The following is a 17,775-nucleotide window of genomic DNA, read 5'->3' on the forward strand; positions in this document are numbered from 1 at the left end:
AGCAAAACTAATAAAATTATGACCCAGAATTAAAAGGTCGCATTCATTTTCAAAGCAGTCATTTCAAAGTACAGAAGTGTTCTTTAAAAATGCCCACATTTTTAAACATAGCAAGAATGTGGCTACCAAATATTAATCCTGAGGAATATGAATACACATTTACCTTTATAATTAGACCCAGCAGGTCAAATGTTACCAAGGCAAACTGACCTAAATCACAAAGACTGATTGAAAATGACCAACAGAAAGTGTCTGTCCGGTTTGGAAGCCCCGCTTGTACCCAGCTCAACCAGTGGTCAAACATCTGCAGGCAAAGAAATCTACGCGCGCCAGCCGGGTATGGCAGAAACCAAACTTTTCCGAGTAAGTTAGTTCCGTCTTGCCAATCTACACCCAACAGGTGCTGATACAAGTCACCAGACAAAATTCTTGCGAGCCAGGTCTAGAGAAGCAATGGATGGGTGGCAGAGAAGCTGAAACGACTCGACCTCTATCAAGGTCCTGAAAGCGAGTGGGGCCACTATTCTGACCGATCACTTGGCAGTGGGGTGCAGGGGTGTGGAGATGGGAGAATTCCTGGATGAAGATAGGGAGACGCACGGAGATGTCCCGCCACTGGTGCCGCGGGAGGATTTCGGAGCACCGTCCTTGCACTCGTACTCGTTCCCGACCCCCGACCCCCGACCCCCGACCCCCGGTTAGGACTGCCAAGGCTGGGACACCGCAGAGGGAGGGCACGCGGTACCTGCTTGTCCAGAGCGTCCCGGACGCCTCCCGGCCCGGCGCCGGCCCTGGGTGGCGCGGGCGTTCGTTCGCAGCTGCAGCCCTCCAGGAGGTACATGCCCGCCGGGCGGCAGCTCTGCTCGCCCTCGAAGTAGAAGAGCACATTCTGGTAGAGGGCGAACCACTTCTCGTGCCAGCGGCTCGCCTCGGCCGTCTTCTTACTCAGGAAGCCGCGCTTCGTGCCCTCCTTGCGCGCCAGGAAGGCCAGGTACAGGGCGTGCCCCTCGTTGTAGCGCACGCTCTTCTGCATGGTGCGGGCGCGCGGGGCGCGCAGGCGTCCGCCCGCCTCACCCCTGCCTCGCGGCCATGGCCCGGCCGACTCCCTCGAGGGCGCGCTCGCTCAGGTCCCGGCCGGCGAAGGGCGCCCCCTTTCCCAACGCCGCGCTCAGGGCACCCCGGCCGCTTTCGGCAGGCGGCGGCGCGCGGTGCCAGGGGCGCGGGCTGGGGCCGGGACACGCTCTCCGCCCTGACCGCCACCCTCGCGGCCGAGCCCTCGGAGCCCCCAGAGCCTCCGACGCCCTCGTGGAGCGCGGCCCCGCGAGGGCGCCCTAGCCCGCAGCCGCTTCGCCCAAAGTTGCGGGAGGCGAGCCCCCGCGGCGGGCTGGGGCGGCAGCCGGGAAAGGACTGTCCTCGGGCAACGCGCTCCGGGAGACAGAAGGTAAAACGTCACGTGGGAGCTCAGCTGTAATCGGCTTGGAGACCGATTTAAAGGGCGAAGTCGGCGCAGCGCCGGCGGTGGCGCAGCCCGCTCGCCCCGCCGCGCGTCTCTCCCTCGCCCGCCCCGGCCCGGGTTGCTGCCTCTGCTCAGGCGCCCGCCGGGATGGGGCGGATCGGAAAGGTGGAGGCCCCTGGACGCACCACACACCCGCTCACACGCGCGCTCCCACACTCGCGCAGAACGCGCGCACACACACGCACACCCACACACACGCAGACCAGTACATTCACCCAGATCCACAACGCACACACTCAGATGCACAAAAATATACACTCACAAATGCACACAAACACAATGCTCGCACATATGCACAAAAACACACGGGCACACTCATGACACAAATACACATTCACACAACGCTCACAATACACAGTCAACACACAAATACATATAAACAAATACCCCCACAATGTGCGCTCTTGCACACAAAAATACAAACCCAAATACAGATACACACTTAGGCAACTACACAAATGCACGCACTGATATGCTCACTCACACACACATTCACTCAAACCATATGCAAATATATACTCATACACACATTTACACTCACATATTCACACCAACAGCACACATATACTCACACGTTCACAATCAGACTCACAAGCAGATAGTCATACACAAACACACACAGATGAACACACATATGTGCATTCACATACAAATACACACATTCACCCAAAAATACAAACACACACACATACATAAGCACCCACACACGTATTCACACAAATCTACACACTTTCACAAACCCACTCACACATACACACATTCACATGCCACATTCATAAGCACGTTCCCATGGCAGTAGGTGGAGTCACAGAGTGACTTTCCATGGCCCGTATCCTTGGCTTTTCTGCTTGTACCTGCACTGTAGTGTTTAAAACTGCTGGTAAAGGTTAAGGAGAGTGTCCCAAGTGTTTTCGGAAAGGCATCAGATGCTGAGAGTTCTTTAGGAATGCCTGTTATTTCACAGTGGTAAGATGCTAAATTTTAAGTGCTGGAGTTCTCAACCAGGAAAAAAAAAAAAATATTCAAATCAGGGACACTTTGCTGCCCAGGGCAGAATCCATCCCCAAAGGCCAGCTGTCTCAGGCTCACTGTTTGTAGGACTGGATTCATTTGATTAACAAATCTGACAGCCAGTAAACCAAGAGCCCCCACCCCCACTCCCACCCCCACTCTGTGCTATAAAATGTAAGTGGAAAAGAAATAATGTACCCAGCAGCTGTGAGAGAAAGCCAGAGAAACCCCTAGGGAGTGTCCGTGTTTGATTCTGCTATACACACATTTTATGCCCCCCAGTCATTTATCACTAAATCGGAGTGCCATCATAAAATGTTTATTGTTAAAAGTAAATAATAATGCTTTTCTGGGTAGTGAGTCTATGACAATACACCTGTCTTGTACTGCCAGTTGTGTGTTCATAAATTGGTAGCCGCAGGGGTTCTGCCTGTTTCATAAGTGCTGTTTCTGCAGAATATTTTAACTCTGCCTCACTGAGCAGCTGAGTGCGTTTGTTTTTTTTTTTTTTTTCTTTTACCTTAAAAAAAAACTTTCACTTTTAACAACTATATAATAGGGAAATTGCCATTTGGAAATTACAGTGTGAGAACAGTGGTCATTTTTCTTTACATTTTTAAAAATATCTAAAGGACGGTGCTGTGCTAAATTGGGTTTAACCCAGCTGGAAGCTTGCATTGTTCTTCAGAGAAGACACAAGTCTAGAGGCCGTAAGGAAACGAAGGCAACATTTTGTAGCCAGAGTTTAGACGCGGAGGAGCTGGTGATTGCCTCATGAGGCCTTTTATTTCTTTCTCTGTGGTCCAACCCCAGCTCTGAGAACCGTAAGTGAATAGACACCTGTGTAGCTGAAAAGCTCCATTTTTTAGTAGCAACCAGTAAGAGGGTGAAATCGGCACAAAAACTATTTTGCCATGAATACTCAAAGCTTCCAACCCACTTGGTTTTTTTCAGAGGTGAAAGATTCTCTTCTTCAATAAGCAATATCTCACCATTTCTGTCTCCTTAAATGTGCTTTTCATTTGAACCACATGAAGTATTTATCACCCCTTGTCTGACATCACTTCCCACTATGGAAGGTTATGTGGCCCTTATATGCCCCCCACCCTGCTCTGCCCCTGGACAATGAGAGAAAGGAGCTCTTGTTTCCTCCAAAATTTGGCTGGTCACTACTGTGGGTTGTAATTATGGAAATTCACTGCAAGAACCATTTATTGATCACTAGTTTATGTCCTCAACACTATATTTAGGTGAGGTGGAAGCTACAGAGAAAAAACGGTGCCTGTGCGCCTGGTGTGCTCAAGTATAATAGGAAGAGAATTTCTTCCTTTCCTTCCTTTCCCTTTCCTTCTTTCTTTCTTTTCTTTCTCTCCCTTTCTCTCTCTCTCTGTTTAGAGACAGGGTCTTGCTCTGTTGCCCAGGGTGAAGTTGTAGCTGACTGCAGCCTCAAACTCCTAGGCTCCAGAAATCCTCCTTCCTCAGCCTCCAGAAGAGCTAAGATTATAGCCGTGCACCACCCCACCTGGTTAGTTTTGTTTTGTTTTGTTTTGTTTTAACTTTTTGTAGAGACAAAGATCCCACCATGTTGCCCAGGCTGGCCTCAAAGTCCTGGTCTCACGCAGTCCTCCTGCCTTGGCCTAGCAAAGCCCTGGGATTCTAAGTGTGAGCCCCCACCCAGCCAGGAAGAAGATTAACGTTTAGGTGCTTCTTCTCACCTGTCTGTTTCTCAGACGCAGCGCTAGCTCCCTAGTCTCTGCAGCAGCCAGGAGGAGAGTTTATATGCAGTAGGCAAATGAGCTTTTCAGACAGTTTTCTAAATCAATTTCATATTTGCTCATTGAATTGTTAAAGCAGGCCTAAGTATTCGCAAATATTAGATCATTCTGCAAGATTGTAAGAGAGGAAAACAACCAGAAATTCCTGGACAGTCTGGAGAAGCTATCTCCAACAGGTGTCTGATGGGCACCTGGGGGCCTTTGGTCTCCATTCATATGGAAACCACATCCTGGAATGGCGCCATCCCGAAACACAAAGGATCAGGAGGCTATGTAAATAAGAATGCTTTCCCCCAGCTGATCAAATAGATGAGCAAAAAGAGACTGCTGTTCCACCTGGATGGGAACAAGCTCCTCTGTGAATTCACCGTTTTTCCTCCTTGTATTGCATGGATTCTTTCTTGAGGGGGCCAGTTTAAATTGTTTTTTTATGGCCAACAAAGCATATGATCACAGTGCAAGTGTTTTCCTTCCCCTTTTCTAGATAAGAGGGAAAAAATAATGAGCTTCCACATCTGGAAGCTACTACATAGAGAGGGAGACACTCTTCGGATAATTTGACGAGAAAAAAAAAAAGAAGGGAGGAAGGAGAAAAAGAGGAAAGAAAGGAGGGAAGGAGGGAGGAGGGAAAACAGGGAGGAAAGATGGAGGGATTTGTTCGAATTGTCCAAAACTTTGAAGTTTAGGCGAGTGAGGAGTGCACAACCCAACCTACAGCTCTTCAAAATCCCTAACTCATGCCTTATCATTCAGATGCACAAGGTAGGTTTTAATTGTTTTTCTTTCTCCTAAACTCTGTTTTGTTAGTAGAATTTAAATGGGCTGCATGAGTCTCTGCAATGACTTTTCCCTGTGGTGTCTGTAATTTAGAAATGCATCAGCACTGGGTTCTTGGAGGAAGATTATGTCAAGCAGAGCTGTCAGAGGCATTTGAACCAAAGCAACTCCATCTTAAATAGGAACCAGGTAAAATGAGGCTGAAACCTACTGGGCTGCCTTACCAGATGGTTAAGGCATTCTAAGTCACAGGATGAGATAGGAGGCCAGCACAAAATACAAGTCATAAAGACCTTGCTGGTAAAACAGGTTGCAGTAAAGGAGCCACCAGAACCAAAATGGCGACAAGAGTGACTTTGTAATTCTCTTTTTTTTTTTTTTTTTTTAGACGGAGTTTCACTCTTGTGACCCAGGCTGGAGTGCAATGGCGCGATCTCGGCTCACCGCAACCTCCGCCTCCTGGGTTCAGGCAATTCTCCTGCCTCAGCCTCCTGAGTAGCTGGGATTACAGGCACGCGCCACCATGCCCAGCTAATTTTTTGTATTTTTAGTAGAGACGGGGTTTCACCATGTTGACCAGGATAGTCTCGATCTCTTGACCTCGTGATCCACCCGCCTCAGCCTCCCAAAGTGCTGGGATTACAGGCTTGAGCCACCGCGCCCAGCCTACTTTGTAATTCTCAATGCTATGCTCCCACCAGTGCCGTGACAATTTACAAATGCCATAGCAAAGTCAGGAAGTTACCCTCTATGGTCTAAAAAGGGGGAGGCATGAATAATCCACCCCTTATTTAGCATATCATCAACAAATAACCATAAAAATGGGCAACAGGGCTTCTGTATCTATGGAGTAGCCATTCTTTTATTCCTTTACTTTCTTAATAAACTTGCTTTCACTTTGCATTGTAGACTTGCCCTGAATTCTTTCTTTTTTTTTTTTTTTTTTTTTTTTGAGACGGAGTTTCGCTCTTGTTACCCAGGCTGGAGTGCAATGGCGCGATCTCGGCTCACCGCAACCTCCGCCTCCTGGGTTCAGGCAATTCTCCTGCCTCAGCCTCCTGAGTAGCTGGGATTACAGGCACACGCCACCATGCCCAGCTAATTTTTTGTATTTTTAGTAGAGACGGGGTTTCACCATGTTGACCAGGTTGGTCTCGATCTCTCGACCTTGTGATCCACCCGCCTCGGCCTCCCAAAGTGCTGGGATTACAGGCTTGAGCCACCGCGCCCGGCCCTGAATTCTTTCTTATTCGAGATCCAAGAACCCTTCCTTGAGGTATTAATTGGGACCCCTTTCCTGGAACAAAGCCACGGTATTACAAAGATCTTTTTCTTGGCCTGACAAGATCACTTGGGGAATTGTCATTTCGATGGCTTGTAGACATAGAAAATAATAACATTTAATAATGCAGACTCACCAAGAATCCCAGACTGTTTCTACAGGATACAGTGTTACCAGTTCCGGCACATATATGATACTGTATTGTCTCTTGATACTAATTAGTAAAAGTCAGGTTCTTCCCCAAGTAGGTTAAACCTAAAAGAATTATTCCTTCCTTGTTTCCAGTATTATTTCGACCAAAAAGAATTCCTTATTTACAAAATACTAGGATGAACTATTTAGAGCTAATAAAACTGTTTATCTGGTGTCTTTATGATATTTCAACTAACTTAATTGTTCTAGATACCCAAAGCTTGTCCTTCAGACACTAAAGATAAATGAGCTCTGCATCTCTATAGTCTAAAAAATGAAGAAAATTTAGCATCGTCTTGATTTAAGGTCACCATTCTAAATACAATGTGTCTGGGAGCTAGACCAGAGCTGTTGCTAGCCGCTACTCTTTTATGCAAATTAGAGAAAGGCACACTCTCTGGGAGGAGGAATTAGGGAGAGCGTTGGGGCACACACAGCCCTGAGAACAAGAACCTGATCAGTGAATGACACCAACACCTTCATGTGACTAGAAGATGCCGCTCCCCCTGATGGCTACAGCTCTGTGCAGGGAGCCCTGTGCAGTGAACAGCCTGCACAAGTGAGCACAACAGCTTGTTCTGTGTGCCTCTCCCTGGGTGGCCGTGAACAGCTGTGCTTTCAGAGTTTCTGTAGCTGTTCCACAAACCCAACTGCATCCTTCACCCTTTCTCCATCCTAACCTTCTAATTGCCATCTTCTGGTTTCTTGAAGACTTAGGCTGTGAAGCTTTTAAGAACTTTGTGAAATAAAATATGACTTTATTAAACATAAAAATGAGAAGAACTTGGAGAGTCCTCTAGAGAGTGAAGTGTGTAATCTAGCTAGGAGTACACGTGAATTGTTTTGACTACCAGAGACGATTTCCTTTTGGCTTCTCAGGTATGCTCTGGACAGATAAGGTCTGACTACATGAATGTAATTATTCATATTATATACAGTAGTATAAATTATGCATGCATTACTTTTATACTTTTTAGTATCACTACAAAAAATGTAAGTTATGATATACAAGGAATTCTTAAAGACCCAAGAAAACACTCATGATTTAGTGGTAAGTAAAAACCCCTTCCTATTCCTCTGCTTCCCTTTACAGCAAAACTTGCCCTTGATAAAATCTCTCTACACACTGGCTCTACTGCCTTCTCCCCATTTTCTCCTGAACTACTTCATTCAGTCTTTTCGTTCCCACCACCTCACTGAAACAATCCCCACAGTCACAATCACCAGCATTCCCCACAATGCCAAGCTCAATGATCAGTTTCCGGTCTGCACCTTGACATCGCACATCACAGCAGCATTTGATACAGCTGAACACTCCCTCTTTCTGGAAACACTCTTCTCACTGAGCTTCTGGGACACCACACCCTCCAGCCCCTTCCGGCTTCTCCTGCTGTGTCTTCACTTTCTCATGCTGTCTTCCTCCTCTGCCTCACCTCTAAATAGTATTTTGCCCCAGGGTCCTTTCCTGGGATGTCTTCTCTTCTTTATCTACATCTTTTTATCCACTCCATGGCTTTAAATAAGTCTCTCCACCCCTTTCCTTCTCTGACCTGCAGACCTATGTGTCTGCCTACTCAACATCTTCTCTTGAATATCTAGTTGGCATCTCAAACTCAACATGTTGAAGAATTTCCCGCAAAAAAGCAACTGTGCTCTTCCTCATCTCAGTAATGGCAACTCCATTCTTCCTTTTCTTTCTTTCTTTCTTTTTTTTTTTTAGACAACTTCTCACTCTGTCACCCAGGCTGGAGTGCAAGAGCACGATCTCGGCTCACTGCAACCTCTGGCTCCCAGGTTCAAGCTATTCTGCTGCCTCAGCCTCCCGAGTACCTGGGACTACGGGCGCCCGCCACTACATCCGGCTAATTTTTTTTTTTTTTTTTTTTTGAGACGGAGTTTCGCTCTTGTTACCCAGGCTGGAGTGCAATGGCGCGATCTCGGCTCACCGCAACCTCCACCTCCTGGGTTCAGGCAATTCTCCTGCCTCAGCCTCCTGAGTAGCTGGAATTACAGGCACGTGCCACCATGCCCAGCTAATTTTTTGTATTTTTAGTAGAGACAGGGTTTCACCGTGTTGACCAGGATGGTCTCGATCTCTCAACCTCGTGATCCACCCGCCTCGGCCTCCCAAAGTGCTGGGATTACAAGCTTGAGCCACCGCGCCCGGCCTGATTTTTTATTTTTAGTAGAGATGGAGTTTCACCATGTTAGCTAGGCTGGTCTCAAACTCCTGATCTCAGGTGGTCCGCCCTCCTTGGCCTCCCAGAGTGCTGGGATTACAGGCGTGAACCACCGCACCCGGCCCACCCTTCCTTAAGTCAAGAACTTGAAGTCATCTATGAATTCTTTCATCTTCTCTCACCCCAGTCAGCTCTGGCTTCAAAGCATATGCTGAATCAAACCATTTCTCACAAGCTCCATTGCTACCCCCATCCAGCCCATCGCCATTTCTCACCTGGACCACTGGAGCAGTCTCCTAGCCATCTCCCTGCATTCACTCTTCCCCTCCTGCTGTCTGTTCTCTATTCAGCAGCCAATGAGAACCTTGGACACATAAATCACTATTACGCCTCTTCTCTGCTCAACACCTGCCACCATCTTCCCCTTGTACTTAGGGAAAAACCCTATCCCTTTTTCTGCTTGACCCTATTCTCCTTTTCCTCTGTAGCACCTATTGCTCCCTGACATTCTAGTATGTACACAGAATTGCTTGAAACACAGTTTTTCTCTCCCTCACTGTGATATCCTCAGCACCTAGAACATTCCTGAATATTACTCCTGGTAAGACTCCACGAACATCTGTTGAATCGATGCTAGGAAAGAATGACACCCTGTTGATTCAAGAATTTCTTTTCCGCATCAAACATCTGAACCTTCATTAAATACTTTCCGGGACCAGCCCTTACACTTTCTAAGCTGCTCCTTGACTTTTATCCCTTTTTCTCATGGAATTTTACAATCCACCCCCCTCCTCAAGTTCAGCCTCTGGAGGAATCGAGAGCTTTCCACAGAACTCCTTGTGATTCTAGAGCATATTGGAGACTGAAGTGCTACCACAGTCTCCTCCTTCAGGACTGAGGGACTTGTTCACCCTCCTCACCTCATTATTCCACGCTCTACTACTGGAAGTTCTACTGGTAGTCAGTCCTCCCTGGGATTGTTCTCAGCAGAAGAGAGCCACCTCATCAAGATCATGTCTCCCCTTCCTGAGGAAGCCCACAGCCACTGAATGGACATATGGATATAAAACGCACAACCCCCTCAGGAGAACTCCCACTCATGGCATCTCTGAAGGACTATGGAACCCATATGTGCAGCACGGAGCGGGGTGTTCCTTTCTGCTGGGAAGGCACACTTCCCAATCAAGGGAGTATCTGGTCTGAGTCCTGAAGGTGGCTGGTTAAGTGGCAAATAGGCAGAGCTGGAGAATGAAGGGTTTTTTTGTTTTTGTTTTTTTTTTTTTGAGACGGAGTTTCGCTCTTGTTACCCAGGCTGGAGTGCAATGGCGCGATCTCGGCTCACTGCAACCTCCACCTCCTTGGTTCAGGCAATTCTCCTGCCTCAGCCTCCTGAGTAGCTGGGATTACAGGCACGCGCCACCATGCCCAGCTAATTTTTTGTATTTTTAGTAGAGACGGGGTTTCACCATGTTGAGCAGGATGGTCTTGATCTCTTAACCTTGTGATCCACCCGCCTCGGCCTCCCAAAGTGCTGGGATTACAGGCTTGAGCCACCGCGCCCGGCCAAATGAAGGGTTTTTAACTAAGGAAGCTATGAGAACGAAAGACCAATCACAGAACAGTACCGGGTAGAGGAAGTGTAAGTGTTTATCGGGGTTTGAGAGAAGGAAATATGGTGGGGTATGATGAGAGATGAAGGTGTAAATGGAGGTAGAGGTCAGATCACGGTGGCCTTCAAGGTACTATATACAGTAGTCAAAATGGAACAACAGGTTTTTGAGTAGGGAGGCATAGTGGCCTTGTCTCGTGTTGCACCCCTCCTTTCTTCCCCTTCTGGCCACAGTCCTGCCCTTCAGACTGTCTGGGTCAAATGGGAGCTGCCACCTTTTTATAGGCCCCCACATCCCTGGTCACAGTGATTGGCCTAGGAGCGGGGGCCTGATTTGACCCGACCAAAATGAGTTGTTCCCTGGGATATTTGAACTAAAGACCTGCAAGATTTAGTCTCAGTTCATTTCAGAGCTGCAAATTGTCCAGTGTAACCATAGGAACTGCTGAGATTGTATGAGATCATGGGCTCTGGAATAAGACAGTGTAAATTCCAATCCCTGGTCTATTACATATTCATTATGAAACGTTGAACAAACCACTTAATCTCTTACAGGCTCGGCTTTCTCATCACTAAATTGGAAATTGGAGATACAGGGAATAGTAATATCTAGCTCTGGAGGTATTTTTAATTACTTCCACAGTACCTGACACATGGTAAGTTTTGTTTTTTTGTTTGTTTTTATTTCTGAGATGGAGTCTGGCTCTGTTGCCCAGGCTAGAGTATACAGTGGTGTGATCTCAGTTCACTGTAACCTCTGCCCTGGGTTCAAGCAATTCTCCTGCCTCAACCTCCCGAATACCAGGGAGGTTGCAGGCGCCTACCACCATGCCTGGCTAATTTTTGTATTTTTAGTAGAGATGGGGTTTCACCATGTTGGTCAGTCTGGTGTCGAACTCCTGACCTCGTGATCTGCCCACCTCAGCCTCTCAAAGTGATTACACGTGTGAGCCACCATACCTGACCAACATGTGGTTAATTTTAACAATGGTAATGGAGGAAACATGTGGATGTTTCCAGCCAAATTGGAGGAATCGGCGAGTCTTGTCTGCTGAATATAGAGGTTGGAAGATGGAGGATGGAGGTGAAGCAAAGATGGCTCTAGATATCCAGCCTGAGCAAGAGAACTGATAACAAGTTGGTATTTGGGTTTGACTTCAAGGGAACTATGGCATATCTAGATGGAGAGAGATATAGTGGCATCTTGGAATTTCTAAAATAAAATACATAAGTAATGTCTTTTATAAGTCACCTGCCTGGAAATGTAGACAAATCCTTTGCTTGGTGATTTGTGTATATCTGATTGTCAAATCCACCTCACAAAGTAGGTATTATTATCATGCCCATTTCACAGAATGAAAACAGGGTCAGAGGGGGTTAAGTAACTTTCCCAAATGGTAAAGCTTGTGAGTTTCAGAGGCAGGATTTGAACCCAGGTCTATCTGACCAGAGATCCATCCTCTATTATAGAATGCTTCTCCTGTGTTGCGTGGAAGCGTGAGTTAAAGCTGAGAGGATGTGCCTTGTGCTCCAGCCCAACTCTGGCATTTATTATATTGGACAAATTACTTACCTATCCCTCAGTTTTGATGTTAGAAATGGGGGTAATAGTAGGACTTTCTTCCTAGGTGCTCATGAAAATTTATAGTTAATATAAGCAGAGTACATAGAACATGGCCTATCACATACTAATGACATCATTAAATGGGACAGGATAGGACTTTATTTATTTATTTATTTATTTATTTATTTATTTATTTAGTGAGCCAACATCTCACTCTGTTGCCCATGCTGGAGTACAGTAGTACAGTCTTGGCTCACTGCAGCCTCGACCATCCCTGGGCTCACCTCAGTCTCCTGAGTGGCTGGGACTGCAGGCAGGCACTATCATGCCTGGATTATTTTTGTAAAGACAAGGTTTTGCCAAATTGCCCAGGCTGGTCTTGAGCTCCCAGGCTCAAGCGATCACCCACCTCGGCCTCCCACAGTGTTAGGATTACAGGCTTGAGCCATTGCATCTGGCCCAGGGTGGAACTTTAAACAGAAAAAGGAGGTGAGCATGGAGCTCTGGGCTGAGTAGGAATGAACAATGCTACATTGAGGAGAGAACAGCAAAGGAGACCCAGCCTTAGAATGAGGCCTTAAGCTTTGGGAGTTGCAGCAATGACCTCCCATGAAAATCCTTGGAGTCACCCGGAGAAACAGAATTCTGGAATTGGACCTAAATCTGTTCATTCTTATTTTTCCTATTTTTGGCTACCCGAAGGAACCAACAATATTTGTTCCCTGGGTATTTCGAAGTTCACCGTAAGTAATACCACTTAGTTTAGAAAAATGTTTATTCGGCCGGGCGCGGTGGCTCACACCTGTAATCCCAGCACTTTGGGAGGCCAAGGCAGGTGGATCACAAGGTCAAGAGATCAAGACCATCCTGGTCAACATGGTGAAACCCCATCTCTACTAAAAATACAAAAAATTAGCTGGTCATGGTGGCACATGCCTGTAGTCCCAGCTACTCAGGAGGCTGAGGCAGGAGAATTGCCTGAACCCAGGAGGCGGAGGTTGCGGTGAGCTGAGATCGCGCCATTGCACTCCATCCTGGGTAACAAGAGTGAAACTCCATCTCAAAAAAAAAGAAAAAAAATGTTTATTCAACTTCCTCAGAGAATGGATTATTTAATTATGTGTCTGTGCTTAAATGGGACAGGTAGTCCAGTCCATGAAAGTGTGAGAACCATGAGCCTAGTCTTGACCTCAGGAGTCACCTAAGGAGACTAACACTAAAAATCCAAGTCACAAATCACAATATTAGAAAAATCAACTCATTCTCTAGACTTGGAAGCCTGACACTTAGATCATCTCTCTCTGAGCAGAGCCAGCTGTTGGCCCCCACAGGTGAATGTCAGTGACGTTCTGACACAGGAAAGGTCAAGAGGTGTCCCAGGACCACATCTACCTGATTAGAAGCTCTGCTGGGTTTGGTCAGGGGGAGACCCACTGCCTCGAGAGAATTTGCAATACAAGGAAAGCCCCCTGGTTAACCCTGAATGTGATATGTTATGTCATCATGAAGATAGAGGGATACTGTAGAAGACCTTACTGGGGTATGTAATGGGGAAGGTGGGCAGGGGAGGTGGGAATAAATGATGCAACAAAGTACAAAGCATCTTTTCTCTCTTGTGTGTGTGAAAATATGCTTTTTGGGGCATTAAAATCCTACCAATGGACCCACATGGCCTTCCGAGATGAGCTCAGGGAGATGTATTTTTGTGTTGCGGTCAACATGCTGATAATCATCTACATCACGGATCATGTACTTAAGGCTGAAAAACAGCAGCCTTTCCTATCCCGTCATGGAAAGGCCATGTTGAACCACATAGGCTATGTCCTTGGTAATAAACATCAGAAATAACTATTTGAATAAATTATATGTATGTAGCATGTGATTTTACAGCATGTTTCCACATGTGTTACTATCTCATTTAATTCCATTTTGATGCAAATGTGTTATACACTTGCGTAATTCTCTACATTTCACGCATTTGGGGTAGGGGCAGGGATGTAATGGCACTCAGATGACACCAGGGCCTGTTTGCTTTATGGCAGTAACTAGCATCTGTAGGGCATTTCACAGTTTATGCAGAGCTTAAATGAATTTATTAGACCTCATTTGATCCTCACAGCCTTTATAAGATGGATATTGTTCCTATCATAGACTTTAATGCATAATATTAATTGTCTTTGCTTCTTTGCATCTAACTCTAGACTGCAAGTTCCAAAAGGATTATAGCTTTTCAATACACTATTCACTATTTCGTCACAGTGCTCAGTAACTCTTTGTTTAATTGACTTTGATAGTATTATAATTGTCCCCATATTTGTGATCAATGAAGAAACTGAGGCTTTCAGAAGGATTTATTTTGCCCAGGATCACACAACTGAGAATGAAAGCCCTTGAATTCATATCTTGTCACTGCCACTGCCTGTCCAAATGGTCACATATTGGGCTATCTGCCCGGTGAGAAGTCCTTTGATCCTGCTACAATTTTCTTGGTGGATCTGTGTCATTATGCTGGATGCAGTTTCCTGTCAAGCAGGTGCAGACGTAGATGGCCAGGGCACATAGCTGCAGACCTTTGCTTAGACTGGACTCTGAAAGATTTGAAACCTTAGGGATAGAGGTGGAAAAGGAGTTGGGAAGGCAGTGGTAATAATTTGAAAACTATAAGCAATTTTCTCTCTCCAAGGAGTTGAAGACTTGGTATCTCCTTTGGTGCAGAAACTATTCCTTCATGAGAAGAGGTCCTTAAATAGGCTCTCCAGGTAAGAGATATCAAGCAAATGCCCTGTGGGAGAGAACTGTGAGGAATCCAAACAGGTATTTTGGCTTAGAACCCCCATGTCTTTTGTAATCCATGTTATTATGTGCATAGCTCCTTGGAGGAAGGCAATTTAGTTTTCTCCCGGCAGGGACTGGCAAAATAGATAAATGAAAACACTATTCTCATTTATTGGCATGGAGAGGACTGCATTTGCCAACCTCCCTTCCAGGTAACTGGGTTTTGGCCTAAGGGATGTGGGCAGACATGGTGGGCACCTCCCTATGAAAGGTCTGGTCATAATCGTCTCTGCCGTCTCTTCTTTTTCTTGAAAAGAGAGGAAGCCATATGTTGAAGGCACCAGGGTCACAAGATGGAAGAACCAGGGTCCCTGAGTCATTAGTTGGCTTCAAGCTGCCAGGAGCAACCCAACACTTGGAATTTTGACATAAACAACAAAGCATTGATTGTTTTTTTTCTGTTTGTTTGTTTTTTGAGACGGAGTTTCGCTCTTGTTACCCAGGCTGGAGTGCAATGGCGCGATCTCGGCCCACTGCAACCTCTGCCTCCTGGGTTCAGGCAATTCTCCTGCCTCAGCCTCCTGAGTAGCTGGGATTACAGGCACGCGCCACCATGCCCAGCTAATTTTTTGTATTTTTAGTAGAGATGGGGTTTCACCATGTTGACCAGGATGGTCTCGATCTTTTGACCTCGTGATCCACCCGCCTCGGCCTCCTAAAGTGCTGGGATTACAGGCTTGAGCCACCGCGCCCAGTCAAAGCATTGACTGTTTTATTAAACCAATGAGATACTGGGCTTCTTGTTTTAGCAACTAGTATAAATTGCCCTGACACATTACGGATTTAGAGTCCACTGTACTACATCTGTTTGTTGTATTTTCAAAAACAGGTTTGTTGTGGTATAATAGACTTACAATACGCTTTATATATTTAAAAACTACTCTTTAATAAGTTCAACATATTTATGTATCCATGAAACCATCACCACAATCAAGACACATTTCCATCAACTGAAAAAGTTTTCTCATTCCCCTTTGAAATCTCTTATTCCACAACTACAAACCACTGCTCAAGGAAATAAGAGAGGGCACAAACAAATGGAAAAACATCCTATGCTCATGGATAGGAAGGATCAACATCATAAAAATGGTCATGCTGCCCCAAGTAATTTATAGATTCAATGCTATTCCTATTAAACTACCATTGACATTATTTGCAGAATTAGAAAAAAACTACTTTAAAATTCATATAGAATCAAAAAAGAGCCCACATAGCCAAGACAATCTTAAGCAAAAAGAGCAAGCTGAAGGCATCACACTACCCAACTTCAAACTATACTAGAATGCTACAGTAACCAAAGCAACATGGTACTGGTACAAAAACAGACACATAGATCAATAGAACAGAATAGAAATCTCAGAAATAAGACCACACATTTACAACCATCTGACCTTCAACAAACTTGATAAAAACAATCAACGTGGAAAGGATTTCCTATTTAATAAATGGTTCTGGGAAAACTGGCTAGCCATAGTCAGAAAATTGAAACTGGACCCCTTCCTTACATCTTATACAAAAATTAACTCAGAATGGATTAAACACTTAAATGTAAAACTCCAGACTACAAAAACTCTAGAAGAAAATCTAGACAATACCATTCAGGACATAAGCATGGGCAGAGATTTCATGACTAAAATATCAAAAGCAATTGCAACAAAAGCAAAAATTGACAGATGGGATCTAATTAAACTAAAGAGCTTCTGAAAGAAACTATCATCAGAGTGAACAGACAACCTACAGAATCGCAGGAAATTTTTGCATTCTATCCATCTGACAAAGGTTTAATATCCAGAATCTACAAGAAACTTCATGAAATTTACAAGAAGAAAACACACAGCCCCACTAAAAAGTGGGTAAAGGATATGAACAGACACATCTCAAAAGCAGACATTTATGTGGCCAACAAATATGAAAAAAGGCTGAACATCACTAATCATTAGAGAAGTGCAAATCAAAACCACAATGAGATACTATCTCATACCAGTCAGAATGGCAATTATTAAAAAGTCAAGAAACAGATGCTGGCAAGGCTGTGGAGAAATAGGAACACTTTTACATTGTTTGTGGGAATGTAAATTAGTTCAACCATTGTGGAAGAGAGTGTGGCAATTCCTCAAAGACCTAGAACCAGAAATACCATTTGACCCAGCAATCCCATTACTGGGTATACACACTCCAAAATATAAATCACTGTTATAAAGATACATACATGTGTATGTTCATTGCAGCACTATTCACAATAGCAAAGAATGGAATCAACCCAAATGCCCATCAACGATAGACTGGATAAAGAAAATGTGGTACATATACACCATGGAATACTATGCAGCCATAAAAAGGAATGAGATCATGTCCTTCACAGGTACATAGATGGAGCTAGAAGCAATTATCCTCAGCAAACTAACACAGGAACAGAGAAGCAAACACCACATGTTCTCACTTATAAGTGGGAACTGAACAATGAGAACACATGGATGCAGGGAGGAGAACATCCCACACTGGGGCCTCTTCAGGGGTGGGGGAGGGAGAACATCAGGATAAATAACTAACACATGCTGGGCTTAATACCTAGCTGATGGGTTGATAGGTGCAGCAAACCACCATGGCACATGTTTACCTATGTAGCAAACCTGCACATCCTGCACATGTACCCCAGAACTTAAAATAAAAATTTCTCCTTCCCATCTTTTCTCCCCCATCACCCCATGCAATCATTGATCTACTTTGTCACTGAGAGTTAGTTTGCATTTTCTAAAATTTTATGTAAATGGACTCACACAGTATGTACTCTTTTTGTCTGGCTTCTTCCATTCAGCATAATAATTTTAAGATTCATCCATTTTGATGAGTGTGTCATTAGTGTGTTCATTTTCATTGCTGAATCATATTCTATTGTATTCTATTGGATGGGCACACGCCATTTGTGTATCCATTCACCTGCTGATGGACATTTGGGTTGTCCTTTGCGTTATCCCAAGATTTTCTTTATTTTGTTTTTTTGTTTGTTTGGTTTTTTGTTTTTGTTTTTGTTTTT

General features: G+C 45.1%; 1 protein-coding gene and 1 pseudogene across 2 annotated transcripts in view; both read right to left on the reverse strand.

Moving 5' to 3' along the window:
- Positions 1–17,775, reverse strand: part of RASGRF2 (Ras protein specific guanine nucleotide releasing factor 2) — a 374,367-nt gene that overhangs the window by 286,228 nt on the left and 70,364 nt on the right. The window contains exon 1 of one of the 2 annotated variants that reach the window (XM_003920945.4): positions 746–1,570. The exons of the other annotated variant lie outside the window; for it this stretch is intronic. Within the exon in view, the coding sequence (XP_003920994.2) occupies positions 746–1,033 (288 nt within the window). The 5' untranslated portion in view covers positions 1,034–1,570. Of the gene's footprint in view, positions 1–745; positions 1,571–17,775 lie in introns of those variants that run through there. 2 annotated transcript variants of the gene reach the window in all.
- Positions 1,169–17,775, reverse strand: part of LOC101042006 (DNA repair protein XRCC1-like) — a 34,703-nt pseudogene continuing 18,096 nt past the window's right edge.

Source organism: Saimiri boliviensis, chromosome 1 (genome assembly GCF_048565385.1).
Source record: "Saimiri boliviensis isolate mSaiBol1 chromosome 1, mSaiBol1.pri, whole genome shotgun sequence".
In the NCBI taxonomy this organism is placed as follows: Eukaryota; Metazoa; Chordata; class Mammalia; order Primates; family Cebidae; genus Saimiri; species Saimiri boliviensis.